The 21,765-nt window shown below is 41.1% G+C and overlaps 1 protein-coding gene across 1 annotated transcript in view; it reads left to right on the top strand.

Moving 5' to 3' along the window:
- The window catches only part of CSMD3 (CUB and Sushi multiple domains 3), a 2,043,988-nt gene that overhangs the window by 825,441 nt on the left and 1,196,782 nt on the right, over positions 1-21,765 (top strand). The window contains exon 11 of the mRNA XM_030189879.1: positions 18,406-18,527. Within this exon, the coding sequence (XP_030045739.1) occupies positions 18,406-18,527 (122 nt within the window). The remainder of the gene's footprint in view (positions 1-18,405; positions 18,528-21,765) is intronic.

Genomic DNA, 21,765 nt, shown 5'->3' with positions numbered 1-21,765 from the left:
GTGTTGAGCCCCCCAAATCCCCCTCAAAACCCACTGCCCACAAGTCTACACCATTACTATAGCCCTAAGGGGTGAAGGGGGGCACCTACATATGGGTACAGTGGGTTTGGGGGGGTTGGACGACTAATAAGCATTAAGCAGCACAATTGTAACAGGTAGGGGGGATGGGCCTGGGTCCACCTGCCTGAAGTCCACTGCACCCCCTAACAACTCCTCCAGTGACCTGCATACTGCTGCCAGGGAGCTGGGTATGACATTTGAGGGTGAAAATAAAAATGTGTGAAACATCATTTTTTTGTAGTGGGAGGGGGTTAGTGACCACTGGGGGAGTCAGGGGAGGTCATCCCCGATTCCCTCCAGTGGTCATCTAGTCATTTAGGGCACTTTTGGGGGCCTTATTCGTGAAAAAACAGGGTCCAGGAAAAGTGTCCTAAATTCTAGCTAAAAACGCATACTTTTTTCCCATTATCAGTGAAATGCGCCCATCTTTGTTCGGCAGATAACCACGCCCCAGTTCCGCCTTCGCCACACCTCTGACACACCCCCATAAACTTTGTCCACATCCGCGACGGAGTGCAGTTGAAAACGTCCAAAAATCGGCTTTCGATTATACCGCTTTATTCGTTTTTGTGAGATAAACGTCCATCTCCCGATTTAGGTCGGAACTTGGGCGTTTTTCTCGTTCGATTATAAGCAGGATTGTGTATCTGGATTTTCAAAAGACGTTTGACAAAGTACCTCATGAAAGACTCCAGAAGAAATTGGAGAGTCATGGGATAGGCGGTATTGTCCTATTGTGGATTAAAAACTGGTTAAAGGATAGAAAACAGAGAGTAGGGTTAAATGTCAGTATTCTCAATGGAGAAGGGTAGTTAGTGGGGTTCCCCAGGGGTCTGTGCTGGGACCGCTGCTTTTTAACATATTTATAAATGATCTAGAGATGGGAGTAATTAGTGAGGTAATTAAATTTGCTGACGACACAAAGTTATTCAAAGTTGTTAAATCGAAGGAGGATTGTGAAAAATTATAAGAGGACCATGCAAGACTGGGAGAATGAGCATCTAAATGGCAGATGATGATTAATGTGAGCTACGTACTGCAAGGTTCCATGTTAGGAGTCACCGACCAAGAAAGGGATCTTGGTGTCAATGATGATACATTGAAACCCTCTGCTCAGTGTCCTGCGGGTGCTAAGAAAGCAAATAGAATGTTAGGTATTATTAGGAATGGAATGGAAAACAAAAGTGTATTGGTCCATGGTGCAACCACATCTGGAATATTGTGTTTAATTCTGGTCACCGATCTCAAAAAAGATATAGTGGAATTAGAAAAGGTACAGAGAAGGGCAACGGAAATGATAAAGGGGATGGGACGACTTCCCTATGAGGAAAGGCTGAAGTGACTAGAGCTCTTCAGCTTGGAGAAAAGATGGCTGAGGGGAGATATGATAGAGGTCTATAAAATAATGAGTGGAGTGGAACGGGTAGATGTGAATCGTTTGTTTACTCTTTCTAAAAATACTAGGACTAGGGGGCATGTGATGAAGCTGCAAAGTAGTAATTTAATACGAGTCATAGAAAATGTTTCTTCACTGACGTGTAATTAAACTCTGTAATTCATTGCCAGAGAATGTGGTAAATGTGGTTAGCTTAGTGGGGTTTTTAAAATTGAAGGGGAAAATCCACTACTATTTCTGGGATAAGCAGCATAAAATGTATTGAACTTTTTCAGGATCTTGCCAGGTATTTGTGACCTTGATTGGCCACTGTTCGAAACAGGATGCTGGGTTTGATGGACCTTTGTTGTGTCCCAGTGTGGCAATATTTATGTAATCTTCCAATAGAATGGAAATGACACCTGTTGTGGGGTCCAGTCCTACTCACCTAGTATAGTACAAAAAAATCACTTTCATTTAGATCTCTAATTAAACCCATTTTTTTACTAATTAGATGACATAATCGTTTGGCATTGAATTTAAATAAAACAAATTATGAGATGTTAGGTAAATCCAGTATTTTTGAAAACTTTTTAAAATTTTTTTTTGTTTCACAGTACAACCAAATTAACCTACATAGGTGTCATACTTGTCATAGGTCTTCATATTCACTAGGTGTACAATTTTGACATGATTGATTTTGCATCTATTTTCAAAGGAATAACATATCATACTTTGAAATGGAAGTTCCTCCTCCTCCCCGTCACTTAACTACTGGTTTCCAGCAGTTCAAGAAACTGTTGAAAACACAGTATTTGTGTAGCACAGTTTTTGGAAATGATGATAGCAGCACTTTCTTTTTGTTTTATGGAAATTATGATTATGATATTTTATTTTGTTGTGATTTTGCTAATTGAAATTGGTTTGTATTTTTATGGAAGCTGCTTAGTTACTAGGCAGGTTAGGAATCTTTAAAATAAATAAATTGTAACTTTTATGTGGCAACTAGTCGGGACGGAACCAGTATGTTCTTATTCTGGTCCCACATTACATTGCAAATTAGTACACCCTACTTGGCTGCAATTAATGTTAACTGCTCCCATGTTAACTGTGCATTAGCCAGTTAGCATACTGTAAGTCTAGTGTGCCTAGCTGATTAATGCTTCTACACCCATTCTCCATCCATGTTATGACCCCTAACACAAAAAGTGTGCTCTTTCTTCATGGAAGGCCATGATCCTGTATTTGTGAAGCTTTCACTTCATCATAACCACACATAATTAATATTCATTACAATGCTGAGATAATTGATGCAAATGACAAGTTGAAAGGTGAAAGTGGCTCAGCACTAGAAAATGAGAGATGAATTCTTGTAAAGTATAACAGTGAACCCTTGTCCTTCTGGCTCCTGTACTGAATGCAGAAACTCTTTTGCCCAGTTTCGTATTCTCTCACTCCAAAATCCTGCAGAATCCTACTGAAATATGGAATTAAAAAAAAAAATTATTTTTAATGCATTTACAATTTAATTCAAGAACACTTCTTGAAAACAGAAAAGATAACTACCATCATGATAAATTCTAACTCATATAATTAAATCTACCATACTTATTCCATTACATGATCAGTTTGCTCATCTATGGTCCACAATTGAGGAGGCAATACACAATATTAAGGAAATAGTAAAGAGAAGAACTCTACCATCAAGAATTAGAAGGCTAAAAAAGAGATTCCAGGGTTACTAATGCTAATTACGGAGTGGAAGTGATTACAGTTCTTGGTTGTGACATAGGTGATTCAGCTATCTTAAGGAGCTTAATTGTTTAGAATAAAAAAATACATACTTAATTGAGTTTAACTTAATTACGCATTTGCTGGGAAAGTTTAGCCAAAATAAAGTGCCCAATTGTAAAACTTGTGGGCGCAATTTAAGAAACTCTTGTTGTTTCTTTTGGGTTGGGAACATTCTAACTTTACAGTCCAAAAAGGTTTGTTCTCTATGAAGAAAAAATTGCTTCCAAATATAATCTCTGTCGGGCTGTAATATGAAGGTCACTATCAAAGTTGTTGTTGTCAAACCCGCTCTATCATCTTCAAGTATTTAAGTTAATGTCTAAAGTCTCTGTTGGCATGTCCAATGCTACTTCTTGAGTTAAATCTTTTTTTGCAGAAGGTAGCAAATAGTAAATTTTTGATATAGGAGGATGTGCCTGTTCTGGAATTTTCAGTATTTCTATTAGATATTTTTTAAAGGTTATTAGAGGAGAGATTGAAACCTGCTTAGGAAAATTTATTAATCTCAATGTATTTGAACGTTGATGATTTTCCAGGATTTCAATCCTATTCTGAAGATACATATTATCTTTTATCAAATTAACTTGTTGACAATTTTGTATTAGTTTAAAATTATTTTCAATCTCTTTATCCAATGTGGAAATATTTTTTTCTATGCCAGGTATTTTTTTCCGATAGAGTATTAGATTGTTGACTTAAGGAAATTGTGAGAAGGAAGTTTCCAGGCCCACTAAAGCCTCCCAAATAGTGTCTAAAGTTATTGTATCAGGGTTTTTTTAGGCAAAAAGGACTTACTTAGTAAGCCAAGCTCAAGTGTAGAATCTCTCAACAGCTATCTCGCCAATGTTGTGCTGTTCTCAGCAAGAACACTCTCTCCTCCTTCACCCTCCATTGCCAATGTGGGGCTATCCGGCGTTACAACGCTCAAATTGGTGTCCTCGTCTGGAGACCCCGTCGCATCTTGAAGACCTGAGGTTTCCTGGTCCCTTCTCGGCGTATCTGCCGGCATAGGAGGAGGATTCCATTGTTCGGGACTAAATGATATCTCAGGTTCTAGCTTTCCAGCAGCGAAGGTGATCCTGACACTGGTCCTGGAGTAAAGAAGTGATTCAGTGCCCCCACCATGGGTGAGACTAGCACTGCAGAATTAGTGCATAGTCTGCCTCTCCTCTTAAGCATTGGGAATAAGGAAAACGCTTTGAATCTCCAAAATGGCAGAGGTAAGTTAGGAGCGACTTCTCTCTGCTCTCTTCAAGCCGCCATCTTGCCTTCCATGAAATTTTTATATTATCAACAACATGTGAGACTGTTATATCTGACCCAAGTTAATCAAGAAAAAGATTGACCCAGTCATGAAATGTTTAACAAACATCCAGAGTCAGGTCTGTATAACAATGGTGAGCAACTAGAACTGGTTCCATCTGGCAGATTATGAGTATAGTAAATTTTAGAAAACCTAGAAGAAATGCAGGTGGTTTTTGCAGCCAAGTCTATTTAGCAGGCTACATGGGGGACCTAGGAGACCAGATATTTGGGCAATATCCATGCTAATATGGGTAGTTATTTTCAGTAGATTAATTTGGATCGTTGTGATTAGATATAGAAAGGAAGTGATATAAGTGTTGGTTGAATAAGTATTTTCAGGAGCGTATTATTAGACATGTTATTTTACCACTGACTTGAGCTGTTTTAGCATAGGTCTCATTTTGTGCAGTAAGACATAATTACTAATAAGTGGGGTTAGTAGTAAACTAGCCTATGTTGACAACTTCCCCCTCATAGGCTTGTTTATCCAAGACAATAGAACACAAATGAGACAGACAGCATCTGTCTTGGATAAGGATGGGTATTTTACAAATGGTCATGTTCTTTCTATGTATTTATCTACTGTGTTTCTATGCTTTTGTCCAGTTACTTCAGCCAATTGGTAGCTTTTCTTCTCTATAAACATGTGAAAAAAAGAAATTCCTAGACACAATGGGTAAAAATCTGAGATGATTATTAAAATCTCTATTTTAATAAATATATATTTTAGGGATATGGGGGAGTAAGAATTATGCAGAATGGTTTTCTTAATTCATAGTAAAAATATGCTGAATAATTTGAAAATCTAATTTTATGAATGTTGGTATAACAAGGGAAATAGCATGATTTTTCACAATATTTTTTTTAATATTCCTGTTGTGGATAGAACGATTTCAATTATGTTTAGTTCAAAATATAATCATATCTTGGGAATAATGCTAGTCACCAGGTTTAAGAATTTGTGTTTATTCACTCTCCCCTTTAGCAGAGACATTAACATGTAAATAGCTTTACTTGTTGAAAGGGTCTCTTGAAACAGGGATGTTGACAGATTCTGGTATTTTTGCCTCATTGTTTTCTGCAATAAAGTATTCCTTCCTCAGATAAGGTTCAGTCTGGGGTCCATCATGTAATAGTGTAGAAATCCATGCAGTTTATTTTTTTATTTCTATTTTTTTCATGGACATGATGGAGATATTTGACCAGTATTACTAAACCTTGAAAAGACAATGCTGGTGGTTCTGCTATTGAAGCAAATGCTGGTTGGGAAAATATCAAGATTCAAGACAGCCTGTGTTTGCACTGCCAGCAGGAAAGCATAATTTGGACAGCCTTATACAAGATAATAACATACCGGCCAATATTCAGAGTGAGTTAAGTGAGCAGGAGAGGCTCCAGCCCATGTAACTTGCTCTGAGCCACCCAACTGCCAATATTCAATGACACTAAACCGGGCAGTACCACTGAATATTGTCCCTGATCACTCACCAAAAAAGTGGGACGGTCAGGGGTAGAACAGTCCAGCACTGAGGAAGAGCCTGGGTTATACACGTGCCATCAATATTCAGAACAGTCATCCATATCACTTAGCGGCCTAATTTAGTACAGGTCAAAAGCTGTCCCAGTGGAGTAGTCTTATGGGGACCCTAAATGCCAATGGCCTAGCACTGAATACTGGGGGCTAATTCAGCCAGTGATAAGCATTTTTTAAAAATGCTGACCACCACTGACTGAATATCGGACAGACAATATTTATATTGTCCACAAACCAGTGTTTATTATGAAACAAGACTAAGACTGAGCTTCTTATCTTTCTCCCTAAACCCGCCTCTCCTCTTCCCCCATTCTCTATCTCTGTGGATACAACTCTTATCCTCCTTTTCTTATCAGCTCATAACCTTGGGGTTATATTTGATTCCTCTCTTTGTTTCTCTGCACATATCCAACAGACTGCTAAAACCTGTCATTTCTTTCTCTACAATATCACCAAAATTTGTCCATTCCTTTCTGAGCACTGTACCAAAACCCTTATCCACACTCTTATCAACTCTCACTTAGATTATTGCAACTTGCTTCTCACAGGTCTCCCAAAACCATCTCCCCTTTCAATCTGTTCAAAATTCTACATACAGTGGGGGAAATAAGTATTTGATCCCTTGCTGATTTTGTAAGTTTGCCCACTGACAAAGATATGAGCAGCCCATAATTGAAGGGTAGGTTATTGGTAACAGTGAGAGATAGCACATCACAAATTAAATCCGGAAAATCACATTGTGGAAAGTAAATGAATTTATTTGCATTCTGCAGAGGGAAATAAGTATTTGATCCCCCACCAACCAGTAAGAGATCTGGCCCCTACAGACCAGGTAGATGCTCCAAATCAACTCGTTACCTGCATGACAGACAGCTGTCGGCAATGGTCACCTGTATGAAAGACACCTGTCCACAGACTCAGTGAATCAGTCAGACTCTAACCTCTACAAAATGGCCAAGAGCAAGGAGCTGTCTAAGGATGTCAGGGACAAGATCATACACCTGCACAAGGCTGGAATGGGCTACAAAACCATCAGTAAGACGCTGGGCGAGAAGGAGACAACTGTTGGTGCCATAGTAAGAAAATGGAAGAAGTACAAAATGACTGTCAATCGACAAAGATCTGGGGCTCCACGCAAAATCTCACCTCGTGGGGTATCCTTGATCATGAGGAAGGTTAGAAATCAGCCTACAACTACAAGGGGGGAACTTGTCAATGATCTCAAGGCAGCTGGGACCACTGTCACCACGAAAACCATTGGTAACACATTACGACATAACGGATTGCAATCCTGCAGTGCCCGCAAGGTCCCCCTGCTCCGGAAGGCACATGTGACGGCCCGTCTGAAGTTTGCCAGTGAACACCTGGATGATGCCGAGAGTGATTGGGAGAAGGTGCTGTGGTCAGATGAGACAAAAATTGAGCTCTTTGGCATGAACTCAACTCGCCGTGTTTGGAGGAAGAGAAATGCTGCCTATGACCCAAAGAACACCGTCCCCACTGTCAAGCATGGAGGTGGAAATGTTATGTTTTGGGGGTGTTTCTCTGCTAAGGGCACAGGACTACTTCACCGCATCAATGGGAGAATGGATGGGGCCATGTACCGTACAATTCTGAGTGACAACCTCCTTCCCTCCGCCAGGGCCTTAAAAATGGGTCGTGGCTGGGTCTTCCAGCACGACAATGACCCAAAACATACAGCCAAGGCAACAAAGGAGTGGCTCAGGAAGAAGCACATTAGGGTCATGGAGTGGCCTAGCCAGTCACCAGACCTTAATCCCATTGAAAACTTATGGAGGGAGCTGAAGCTGCGAGTTGCCAAGCGACAGCCCAGAACTCTTAATGATTTAGAGATGATCTGCAAAGAGGAGCGGACCAAAATTCCTCCTGACATGTGTGCAAACCTCATCATCAACTACAGAAGACGTCTGACCGCTGTGCTTGCCAACAAGGGTTTTGCCACCAAGTATTAGGTCTTGTTTGCCAGAGGGATCAAATACTTATTTCCCTCTGCAGAATGCAAATAAATTCATATACTTTCCACAATGTGATTTTCCGGATTTAATTTGTGATGTGCTATCTCTCACTGTTACCAATAACCTACCCTTCAATTATGGGCTGCTCATGTCTTTGTCAGTGGGCAAACTTACAAAATCAGCAAGGGATCAAATACTTATTTCCCCCACTGTAAATAAATGTCTGCAAAACAGGTTTCAAAAATACTGATTTGGATGTTTTGAGAAAAAAATCCATCCAGATAGTGCTTTATGGCAGTTTTTGGACATTTTTCTCTTTCAAAAATGAACCCCACAGTAACCTATGGAACTTAGTAAGTCTAAGTGCTTTGAAAATGAGCCCCTTAGTGTTTCAGTTACCTGAAGGGTTTTACTTACCTAGACCCTTGGTTCATCCCTACCCAATGAACCTAGTTTTAAAGCCTTCTTCAGTAAGTTAGTCAGTCTATGGCCTAAGACACATTGAGGCATATTTTCAAAGCTCTTAGACTTACAAAGTTCCTTGTAACCTAGTCTGCTGCACTGCTGCAGTGTCACTATGTTTATATTAGCCCTCTCCTTAAGTCACTTAATTGGCTCCCTATCCATTTCTACATACAGTTCAAACTCTGCTTATTGACTTACAAGTGCATTTACTCTGCAGTTCCTCAGTATATTTCCACTCTTATCTCTCCCTACACTCCTCCCTGGGAACTCCATTCATTGGGTAAATCTCTCTCTCTTATCTGTACACTTCTCCACTGCCAACTCCAGACTCTTTTCCTTTTATCATGCTACACCATATATCTGGAATAGACTTCCTGAGTCAGTACGTCAAGCTCCATGTCTGGCCTTCTTCAAATCTAGGCTAAAAGCCCACCTTTTTGAGGCTGCTTTTAACTCTTAACCCCTATTCATTTGTACAATACACATGTCTGTTTTATCATTTCCACCTTAGTAATTCCCTTATCCTTTATTTGTCTTGTTTTTCTGTCCTGATTAGATTGTAAGCTCTTTTGAGAAGGAACTGTCTCTTCATGTTCAAATGTACAGAACTGCGTACATCTAGTAGCGCTATAGAAATGATAAGTAGTAGTAGTGCCTCATAGATCAGCCAGTTTGGTTCAATGTATTTATGAATGATATTGCACTATCAAGGAGGGAAATTGAAAAGCAGCATCAGGAAATGCTTTCTTTAAAGAGAGTGTGGTAGATGTGTGGAATGCTCTTACGTCAAAAACAGTAGCCAAAGAAGAACAAGGGGCCTTCAACAGTGGGGGCATCACAACTATACTTTATTAATCAGGCCCGACATGGTCCGTGTTCTAGAAAAAAACCTTGTGCGTCAGGGGCCTAGTTCAGGAAGCCATTCGAGTCCTACAGCATGACATGCCTAAGAGTCTTGTGAGTATCATGTCTTATTAAGTATAGTTGTGATGCCCCCACTTTTGAAGGCTCCTTGTACTTCTTTGGCTACTTACTTCTGCATGTGCACTTTTGGATTCCTTCTCCTTCATTCTTAGGGTCAAAAACAGAATTCAAAAAGGCATGGGATAAACGCAAATGTTCCCTATATAGCATGAAGATGTAATAAAAGTACAGAGCATGTCCATTCACAATAATACTTAAATAACTTTCACACTTCAAAGAATAAACAAAGACATACGTACATGAGGGTGGATTGCACCAGGCATCAGTTACAACCCTAAAGAGCAATGTGGCGTAACCTGCACAGTTGCAGGAACAACCCTGGTCACCTTTCTGGGCAGAGTAGATGGACCATGCTTGTCTTTATCTGCTGTCATTTACTGTTGCTATTTTACTATTACTATGATATTGTGAAAGGGTTAGGGGGGGGGGGGGAAGTTGTTGTTTTTGTTTGATTGTTTTTACAGATTCCACTAAGATCTTCAAAAGAGTGGATATGTGGGCAACCCTGAGGAAGCAGACAGAATGAGAAGTGATTGAGTGTCTGGTAGTTAATTTAAGTGGAAACAAATGGAAGAGTCATAGGTTTGGGGTACAGAAATCCATGACAGCAGTATGTAATGGGTATGGTAGGGTGAGATTTTAATTATACAAAACAGAAGAGAGAAAGAGAGAGAGAGAGCAAGATTGACTGGGGGGAGGGTGATTATTGGGCTCATTTTCGAAAGAGAAGGACGTCCATCGTTCGACATAAATCGGAAGATAGACTTCCTTCTCCCAGGGACGCCAAAATCGGTATAATCGAAGTTCATTTTAGGACGTCTTCAACTGCACTCTGTCGCAAGGATGGCCAAAGTTCAAGGGGGCGTGTCGGAGGCATAGCAAAGGCGGGACTTGGGTGTGCCTAACACTTGGACATGCTTGACCCATAATAAAAAAAAAATAAGGATGTGCCTGACGAGCACTTGGACGTTTTCACCCGGACCTGTTTTTCATACGACTAAGGCATGAAAAGTTGCCTGAAATGACCAGATGACCACTGGAGGGAATCGGGGATGACTTCCCCTTACTCCCCCAGTGGTCACTAACACCCTCCCACCCCCCAAAATTGTGATAAAGAGCATTACTTGCCAGACTCAGATGTCATACTCAGGTCCATAACACAAACAATTAGCCAGAGACTAAAAATGTGGATACAGGAGTACAATAAAAGTTTGATGCACATCCAACCCAGTCTATGTTGAATATACTATAGCATTAATGCTAAGTATTTTTGGAGGGCTCTCAGAGTATTAACTCACCCAAAAACGAGAAATCACACTTGTTTTTGTAAATCTCAAAGGGTGGTTGAGCTTCTCAATCATAGAGCCTCTCCGTGTTTTTTTTATATTTTTCTTTTATTTATACACTTCCTTCTCAAAAACCACAATGGTGCTCTGAAACTGCAAAATTAATGTCAAATGTGCATATCAAACTTGTACCCCTAGTACCACTGTCCCTCTCACAAAACACGATTCAAAAATATTAATTCATGTATTCAAGAGGCTCTGAAAAATAAAGTTCACTTATCTTTCCTTGTGTTTCTTAGGTGTTCCAACTTAGCTGTTAAACTATTTTTTTCACATATTGCTTCTCATAAAAGCCGCCTTGCCAAAATGTAATCTTCACACGAATGCAAAACAGCGTCTCAATTTTTAAAGCATCAAGAGTCCAACACTGCAGGGTTTCGTTAAACAACTTCCTCAGGAACTCTAAATGTCTTCAATCATCAAATAGTGGAGCAAACAGGAGACCCTCTATCTTCTCAGGTCCATGACAGCAGTATTCAGGTCCCTGGAGCAGTTTTAGTGGGTGCAGTGCACTTCAGACAGGCGGACCCATCCCCATCCCCCCCTACCTATTACGTTTGTAGAGGAAACAGCGAACCCTCCAAAACCCACCACAAACCCACTGTATCCACATCTAGGTGCCCCCCTTCACCCGTAAGGGCTATGGTAGTGGTGTACAGTTGGGGGTAGTGGGTTTGGGAGGGGTTTGGGGGGGCTCAGCACACAAGGTAAGGGAGCTATGTTCCTAGGAGTAATTTATGAAGTCCACTGCAGTGCCCCCTAGTGTACCTGGTTGGTGTCCTGGTATGTCAGCGGGACCAGTGCACTACAAACGCTGGCTCCTCCCATGACTAAATGGCTTGCATTTGGTCGTTTTTGACATGGACGTCTTTGGTTTCGAAATCGCCAAAAATCAGAAATGTCCATGTCTAGGGTATTTTCAAAACGAAAGATGAACGTCCATTTTGTTTCAAAAATACAGGTTTCCCTGTCCCTGGATTTGGATGTTTTGCAAGGACATCCAAATCGCAACTTAGACATCCCTATTGAAAATACCCCTCCACGTCTGATACCTTGAATGTATTATTGCAAAAAGACAGGGCAAAGATGAGGGAAACAAGGAGAGGCTAGCCAGTAAGAGAAAAAGAGGGTTATGTGTCTGTACGAGTGGTTGGTAGACCTTACCTGCAATATTGTGCCCAGGTTGAGGGAATGTACCTAAAAAAAAGTATGGATTGTAGGGATAGGCAGCCATCAAATTTTGTTTTGTGTTGTTTCTCATGTCATTTGTGGGAATTATTGTTTTATTCATGTTTTTTTGGCCATTTTGTCATTACAGTGTCATTAAGAATGCTCTCTTTTTGCAAATAGTGCACCCTATTTCCTTATAGTGCACACATACACTCACTGATTCAGGAATGTGTGATGGTTATGTTTTTTATATTCCAGACCCCCCTCCGAGTTCCAGACCCCTCCCTCTCTCCCTCCCAGTTCCAGACCCCCCTCCCTCCATCTGAATTCCAGACCCCTCCCTCCCACTCTCCGAGTTCTAGACCCCACCTCCCTGCCTCCCTCCCTCCGATTTGCAGAGCCCACCTCCCTGCCTTCCTCCCTCCGATTTCCATCCCCTCTTCCTACGATTTCCAGACCCCCCCTCAGAGTTCCTGACCCCTGGACCCCCCTGTCGTGACCCTCTCGAGCCCCCCTTCTCGCCGCCAAACCTCCCCCGCCGCCGTCGCGTACCTGTGCTGGCGGGGGACCCCAACCCCTGCCAGCCGAAGTCTCCTCTTTTCGGCCGCGCATGAATGACGTGATCAAGTTTGAATCAGTTTGTGCTCGTGCGTCTGACGTCTGACGCACGCACACAAACAGATTCCAACTTGATCACGTCCCCTGGGTTTTCAGCGTAATGCGTCCAGTGACGTCAGCTGGGGCTTCGGAACCCACAGTTACGGACACAGGCAGCCACGTTGGAGGTGAGTATTATTATATAGGATATTAATATCCTAATGAACTAAATGCCTTGTTACAGTGGGTTACAACACAAGAACAGAAAATGAGTATAATGATGAAAATATCAAATACCTGAAACATAGAAAATTTTTCTACAGCAACCATTTTTTAGTGAAAAGGAAATTGTTGAATACATTTAGGATATGAGCATCAAAGGAAATAGAAGTCCATTGTGTAATAGCTGAAAAACAAAACAGCTGAATGTTAGCGATGACTTAAAAAGGAAGGGAGAATAAAATTGAGAATATCATTGTTCTTCTGTTTAGGTCCATGCATCAGGAGCATTGTGGGCAGTTCTGGTAATCCTATCTCATCTAGAAAATGTTAAAAAAAGAGTGATTAAATGATAAAAGGAATGGAACACCTCCCTTATGAAAAGAGTCTAAACATGTTAGGGCTCTTCAGCTTGGAAACGAGCCAGCTAAGATGGGATATTATAGGTGTTCATAAAATCATGAGTTATGTAGAGGGGTTAATGGGAAACAGTTGGTAAACTGTTTAAAGAAAACTAAAACAAAAGGATGCTCCATTAAAGTAAAAAAAAAAAAAAAAAAAAAATTCACAATGTATTTGTTTCACACAGCAAATAACTAAAGCAGTAGGGTTCAAAAGAGGTTTGGAGAAGTTTCTGTAGGAAAGGTCCCTGCACCTTTTTACCCAGGTAGACTTGGAAGAATCATCATTTAAGCCTTAATATGAGATACAAGAAATTTGATCAAATTTTTGATATCTACAGTGTACTTGTGACTTGGATTGGTCACTGTCTGAGACTAGATACTGGGCTCAAAGGATCTTAGTCAAATTCCGTGTAATTTTTTTTTTATATTCTAAAGTTTGAAATCTTATTCTTTGGTGATGGGAATATTGTCATGATCAGAACCATCAGTTACCATCAGCAGTCTTAGAATTTTGGGGCCCGACATTTTAAAAGATTTAAATAGCCAGGGGAGGCTCCATGCCAGTTAAATTGCCTGTCCAGGGCTAATCAGGCATAATGCCACTGAAAATATCCAGTTAGTGCCCAAGCCTTTTGGGGAGTGCTCTGGGGGCGGAGTCAACACTTCTTAAGTGCCAATGTTCCGCATATTGAAATCACCTATTAGTAGTACTTCCCCCTTTTATAGTTATTTTGAGAATGTCTTCAATTAAATCTCTGTCCACTTCATCTGCCTGTGATTGAGGCATGCATTCCACACAATGGATTGTTTCATTCCCTCTTTTCAGATTAATCTACAGTACCTCTTCCTTACCCTTTAAGTCTTGCAATTCTGTTGTTTTAGCATTACCTTTAACATGTGATGCCACTGTTTCTCCTTTTCTTCCTACACTGTCCTTCCTGAATACATTATAGCTTGGTCTCCATGACTGCCATAAAATCTAAGTTTTAGCCTTTTCCATCATAGCCTCTAGATCCAGAAACGTATTTCCTATATTATGGACATTAGTAGTATACACTGCATTCTATATGTTGCCCCTTTTCCCCATTTCTATAGAATTATGTGGAGGCGTATTTAGACTTACAAAGAGGGGCATAATTGAACAAAAACGTCTATCTCCATGGGCGTTTATCTCCGAGAACGGGTCCGTGAAGGGGCGGACCGAACCGTATTTTCGAAAAAAAAAAATAGATGTCCATGTTTTATTCGACAATTTGTGAGCTGGGCGTTTTTGTTTTTCAGCGATAATGGAAAATGAAAGTGCCCAGCTCAAAAACGAATAAATCCAAGGCATTTGTTCGTGGGAGGGGCCAGGAGTCGTAGTGCACTGGTCCCCCTCACATGCCAGGACACCAACCGGGCACCCTAGGGGGCACTTTTACAAAAACAAAAAAAAAGGTAAAAGAGCTCCCAGGTGCATAGCACCCTTCCCTTGTGTGTTGAGCCCCCAAATCCCCCTCAAAACCCACTGCCCACAAGTCTACACCATTACTATAGCCCTAAGGGGTGAAGGGGGGCACCTACATGTGGGTACAGTGGGTTTGGGGGGGGGGGGTTGGACGACTAAGCATTAAGCAGCACAATTGTAACAGGTAGGGGGGATGGGCCTGGGTCCACCTGCCTGAAGTCCACTGCACCCCCCTAACAACTGCTCCAGTGACCTGCATACTGCTGCCAGGGAGGTGGGTATGACATTTGAGGGTGAAAATAAAAAGTTGTGAAACGGCATATTTTGTGGTGGGAGGGGGTTTGTGACCACTGAGGGAGTCAGGGGAGGTCATCCCCGATTCCCTCCAGTGGTCATCTGGTCATTTAGGGCACTTTTTGGGGCCTTATTCGTGGAAAAACAGGGTCCAGGAAAAGTGCCCTAAATTCTCGCTAAAAACGCATATTTTTCTTCCATTATCGGCGAAAGGCGCCCATCTCTGATCGCCCGATAACCACGCCCCAGTTCCGCCTTCACCACGCCTTCGACACGCCCCACCAACTTTGTCCGCATCCGCGACGGAGTGCAGTTGAAAACGTCCAAATTCAGCTTTCGATTATACCGCTTTATTCGTTTTTGTGAGATAAACGTCTATCTCCCGATTTGGGTCGCAATATAGGCGTTTTTCTTTTTCAATTATAAGCTGGAAAGTTATGTGGAGGGGCATTTTTGATATGAAGTCTAATTCAGACTTTGGATGTTTTGCACTAAATGTCTCAAATCTAAATAGAAAACTTGAACATTTTCAAAACCACAAAAAGGCTGTCTTTGTTTTTTAAAATGCTGTTTGCAACAAGGTTTTGTGCTCTGTGCGTTTATCTTTTCAGGCTATTTTTGGAAAAAAAAACGCACAAGTGAAAAACAGAGAAAAGGAAGCCATTGGAATGTAGGAGGGGCCATCATTTTTAGCAGACTGGTCCCAGGACATCTCAGTAGAGCAATGGGACACCCTAGTGGGCACTGCTGTGAACTTCATATAAATGCTCTCTGGTACAAATCTCACCGTTGCTCCCTTATCCTGTCTGCTGAGCCCTCCAAAATCCACTACCTCTAACTGTACACCACTATAATAGCCCTTATGGATGAAGGGGCACCTATATGTGGGTAGAATGGATTTCTTATGAGTTTTGGTGGGCTTGTAGTTTCCACCACAATTGTAACAGGTAGGGAGAGGTATGGTGAGGTAGAGGGAGGGTCCACCTGTCTACAGTGCACTGTACCTACTACTTATCATTTCTATAGTGCTACTAGATGTACGCAGCACTGTACACTGGACATAAAAGAGACAGTCCCTGCTCTACAGCGCTTACAATTTAGTTAGGAAAGACAAACAGGACCTGCATGCTTCTCTAATGGACCTGGTTATAACATCTGAGGCTGTCATAGAGGCTGGTGAGTACTATTTTTATTCAAATATTCGGGCATAGGAGGGTATCAGTGACCACTGGGGGAGTAAGAGGGTCATCTCTGATTCCCTCCAGTGGTCATCTGGTCATTTAGGGCACTTTTTCATGCCTTATTTGTTCTGAGAGCAAGTCTAGACCAAAACTTTGAAGTTTTCACCCTAGATGTTTTCGTAAAACGTCCAAGCATTAGGCAAGCCCTAAGACCGCCAGTCAAAACTCACCTGCACCCCCCTTGTGATTTGGATGCACTGCAGATGAAATGCATAGATAAATGTCTGCAAAATATGTTTCAGGAATACCAATTTGGATGTTTTGATAAGAAATTGGTCCAGATTGTGCTTTATGACAGTTTTTGGACATTGTTCTCTTTCGAAAATGAGCCCCATATTAACCTATGGAACTTTGTAAGTCTAAATGCTTCGAAAATTAGCCCCATAGTGTTTCACTTACATGAAGGGTTTTACTTCTCTAGATGCTTGGTTCACCCATATCCAATGAACCTAGTTTTAAAGCCTTCTTCAGTAGGTTAGCCAGTCTGCGGCCTAAGACACTTTCAAGCTTATTTTCAAAGCACTTAGCCTCCCAAAGTTCCATAGAAACCTATGGAACTTAGCCTCCCAAAGTGCTTTGAAAATATGCCTCTTTATCTCTTCCTTTATTGATGGACACCATCTCTGCTCAGAAGTCCTTCAAAAATCATCCCAGAGTTCAAGAAATATAAATGCTTTCTGATAATACCATCTGTGCAGCTATGCATTCATCTCTAGGATGCAAGTTTTTCTGTTTTGGCTTTTTCCCTCAAGGGAGTTTATTCACAAAACATAAACCAGTCACTGACTGTAATGGGCAGAAATTAGCCCCAGATTTCAATAATGGATCTTGACTCTAGACAACCTTCCTACCTTCAGAATAGGCCCCTTGAGCCTACCTCAACATCATTGGTAGTTCAGCGGGGCGATGGGGATAGGAGCAAAGCCCACTCACTCCTGCCCCTAGCTGAATGGAATCTTTGGGAGATGAGTGTCTGAACCTTGTTGCGGGGCCTTGGAGAGGAATCTAAGCCTTGTCATGGGGGTGGGTGGGTGTCTGAGTCTTGTCGTGAGGGCTGCAAGAGGATCTTTGACTTGTAGGTGGGGGCTGGATAGGTGGTCTGAGCCTTTCTTGGAGGGGTGGCAGGAAGGGGAGGATGTTGGAAACATGCCAGCGGGTACCTGAACTTAAAACAGGTGCCAATCAATATTCTAAGCCAGCACCCACATAGCAAACTGGTCAAATTTAGGACTGCTTTTAATGCGGTCCTACATACCCAGTTAGCTGTGTGGGTGCCAGCACTAAATATTGCCAGCACCCACTTAACTCTGCCCCAATAATGCCCCTGTGCTGCCCAGCAACAAAACGACCAGTTAGTAGTGAAATTCAACAATACTGAATATTGGTGGTATGTTGACTCCAAGAGATTTAAGCACGCAGGGTTGTTTACTGCCTGCCAAAATCAGTTTGAATATTGAGTGGAGTGTACATACAGTAGGCCTAAGGGCTGAGCCGAAAAGAAATGCCATGCTTCTCCACTACAATATAAAACAAAATTCACACTGCCATATACAGGGTTTTTTGGCTTACAGGTTTATGCAGAATCATTGCAGCAATACTAAATGGGACTATTGAAGGAAAATAAGTCACACCTCCTCATTACACTAAGTGGTATGAGCCTGCAGCCAGGAGCATACTGAGCTAGTAATGGCACCTAAGGGATCCTTACATTGAACTTTACCATATTATATTGTAGATGTATTTTGCTATTTCATTTTGACAGCCTTCTACATAGATCAGTTCTGTTTTATATCACATTGAAGTGTATAAGATTATACAACCATTTGTCACTGGAAAATCACAAACCTATTAGCATGCAACAAAACTTTATAAGGCATGACTAAAACCTGCCACAGGAAACAAATTGCTTTCTAGCAAGCAAGTTGTCTGCTCTGTTGTATATCATACTTTTCTCTAACAAGTAATGTTATTGTTAGGTTTAATCACCAGACTCATATATTTTATTGTGAAAACAATTGTTTTAGTAACACTAAACCGTGCAGATTTAATTTCAACTTTATAAACAGCACAATTTCTATTTTCTTGTTTTAAAGTATTTACCATGATAACTTTTTTTATTTTATTAAAATATATTTCTATTTTGCAGTAAAAACTTGTGGATCTAATCTTATTAAAATATATTTCTGTTTTGCAGTAAAAACTTGTGGATCTAATCTCCAGGGGCCAAGTGGTACCTTCACATCTCCAAACTTCCCATTCCAATATGACAGCAATGCTCAGTGCGTTTGGGTCATTACAGCTGAAAATCCTAATAAGGTATGTGGGGAATTGAATGGAGAAACATAAGCAAGCACAAATAACAGACAGAGACTCTTTAACGGTAAACCAGAAGACTTTTGGAGAAATGCCATTTTGCTTATAACCAATGCACAGGGCAAATGACTCTTTTTCTTACACTCAGGATGCAATAAGTATTATCTAAAACCAAAATGCTGATTATTCTATGGACTTTTTCATTTTTAACCAGAAGTATGAGAGTATTGTCATTAGTGATCCTAAACAGCAGTGTCTGTTCTCCAAGAAAGTATTGGGATAACCTGCATGGATGAGCAGTTAAAACCCTAAGGTGCAAGCACACAATAGCATTAGGCTTCAAAGAATGCCAGGGTGACCTGAAATGGAAAGGCAGTGATTAAAACCCAAACTTCAATGGCCTTTTTATTATTTCTTTTTATAACATCCTCGCTAACGTTTGTGGCTGTGGGGATTATTAGAAATTTCCAAAGTGAAAAAGGTAAAAAGAAACACCTGTTGTTGCAATTCAACCTGAAAATAGCATTGCCTGATCCAGTCCCCCCTACCTTATTTGATCCTCCTCATAGTACCTCACACAAAATGCCTTGCCACCACCACCCACCACTCTGAAAGGAACTCTTCCATTCAGTCCTCCAAAGATCTGTCCTCCCATACCATTCCCCCTCTTGCTCCAATGCCCCTCCAAGCTCCCTAAAACACAAACACCCTTCCAAGCTCCTCCTCTGAAGCACAACCTTCCAATCCTCTCCACCAAATCACGGCCCTGCTATGTCAACTAAATAGGTAGTAACAGTGGGGGATTAAATCTTTAGGCTGACCCCATCCCAGACTTCACCTTAGCCTCTGTCTCTAACAATATATCCTTTCTCGCTGATTTTCAAAATAAATCCAGAGGTTCAAAGCACTCTGTCTGCCTCCTCTCAGATCTCCTTTCCCTCAATCCAATGGCCTTATATTGCCTCACCTTATGGAGCATGGTTGTAATGTTTGACAATGTTGGACCATGGGCCTGCTGCCATGTTAATGTTGGCTGGCTGGTATCAAGCCCACTGAGTCTCAACATATCACCTAGATAGGATTTTAGATAGGCCGGGCAGAAGCCGGCTTTCTTGGTACATGTGAGAACCAATGACATAGGAAAATGTGGGTAGGAGGTTCTGAAAGCCAATGTAGCCTTTGAGGTAGAAAGGTCAAATCTAGAACCTCTAGGGTAGCATTTTCAGAAGTGCTTCATGATCCACACACAGGGCCCAAGAGACAGGCAGAACTCCAGAGGCTCAATGTGTGAACAAGGCAATGGTGCAGGAAGGAGGGTTTTAGATTTGTAAGGAACTGGGAAACATTCCAGGGAAGTGAGATCCTATTTTGGAAGGATAGGCTTCACCTTAACTAGGGTGGGACCAGGCTGCTGGCATCAGCATTTAAAAAGAAGATAGAGCAGTTTAGGAAAGGCTGACAGTCATTCAAAAGTGCATAGTTCAGAACAAGGTATCTTTCAAAGATATCACCAAAATAGGGAAGACTGGGTATCCCAATAGCGAGGTTGCAATAGAGACCATAGTAGATCAGGTGTCTTTAAATAAAAAGCAGACAAAAGATTGCAATTATCACTGTCAACTGCTGAGCAAGATGTAAATAGGAACAACAAACATAGTTTGAAATGTCTATGTGTGAATGCCAGAAGCCTAAGAAATAAGATGGGAGAGTTAGAATATAGAGCACTACATGAAGAATTAGATATAATAGGCATCTCTGAGACCTGGTGGAAGGAGAATAAACAGTGGGACACTGTCATATCCAGGTACAAATTATATCGTAGGGATAGGGTGGATTGAATTGGTGGAGGGGTAGCATTGTATGTTAAGGAGGGCCTTTCATCAAATAGATTGAAAATTCTGCAGGAAACAAAACATATCTTGGTGTCCAGATTGATGAACAGATAGATGTAAAAGTGTTATCAGAAATTAGGAAGGCTAATAAACTGGGGAATATAATAATAATGGGTGATTTCAATTACCCCTGTATTGACTGGTTAAACATAACATAAAGGCATGCTAGAGAGGTTAAATTCCTTGACAAAATCAAGGACTGCTTTATGGAGCAGCTGATACAGGAGCCAACAAGTGAAGGAACAATTCTAAACCTAGTCCTTAGTGGAACACATGATCTGGTCCAGTAGGTAATGGTGCTGGGGCCATTTGATAACAGTGATTATAATATGATCAGATTTGATATTGGCTCTGGAGGAAGTACACACAGGAAATTCAATATGTTAGCATTTAACTTTTAAAAAAGGAGACTATGATAAAAAGCAAAGAATGGTGAAAAAAATAAAATCTTAGAGGAGCAGTTGTGAAGGTCAAAAATTTACATGAGCCATGGATGCTGTTGAAAAATACCATCGGAAGCTCAGGCCAGTGTATAAATATAGTACAGGCCTGAGGCCTACTACCTGGCTTGGGACCTGCTGGAAGAGCTTGGCCCAGCCTAAGGGCTGCTGGAAAAGACAGGCCAAGGAAGAATTCATTGAGATTAAAAGAGCATTTTCTAACTGTGACATTAGTTTGATAGTTTGAAGATGATGAAAATAGATTCTGACCACAGATGGCAGGGAGGGACCTTGTAGCAGGTGCATGAAAAAAGCAGAAGTGAGAAAGAACATTTGTGGTCAAAGACAGTTGCCCACCTGCCCATCTGCCGGAAAAAGGTTGGGGATTTTTTCCAAGGGTAAAAATATCAAAATCTGCAGTTAGTCTTGGGCCACCTGGGTAAAACACTCTTTTTTTAGGGAGAGTAATAGGGATCAATGTAAATCAAGAGTATAAATATGGCTGACAGTCTCCCTATAGGGGGACAGTATGAGACTAGAGATTGACCTGCATCACCTGGTCAAAGATCTCCCCATAAGGATGTTGGATTATTTGTAGTAAATAATTAGCAGATTTTAGTACACACAGCTTCAGCTTTAGAAATGTTAATTTCTTTCTTCATCTCTCTCTCATTCACCCCTGAATAATTCACTGCTGAGTCACTTTAAAGTTGAAGTAACAAAACATCTGTTTACTCACAGTTTGTAGTTAGATTATAATCAGACAGGCTTTTATATACATATTACTATACATTTGTATTATCAGCTCCTTCCATGTGCTTAGATGGTAATGGATGCTCACACCACCATAGATCCTCTCAGGTTAGGAGAGATCATGAGCTCCATGTGCTCCATGTGCTGCATGTGCTG

This window comes from Microcaecilia unicolor, chromosome 1 (genome assembly GCF_901765095.1).
Source record: "Microcaecilia unicolor chromosome 1, aMicUni1.1, whole genome shotgun sequence".
Classification (NCBI taxonomy): Eukaryota; Metazoa; Chordata; class Amphibia; order Gymnophiona; family Siphonopidae; genus Microcaecilia; species Microcaecilia unicolor.
The sequence above is the reverse complement of the archived record's forward strand: the minus strand, read 5'-3'. Positions and strand labels throughout refer to the sequence as shown.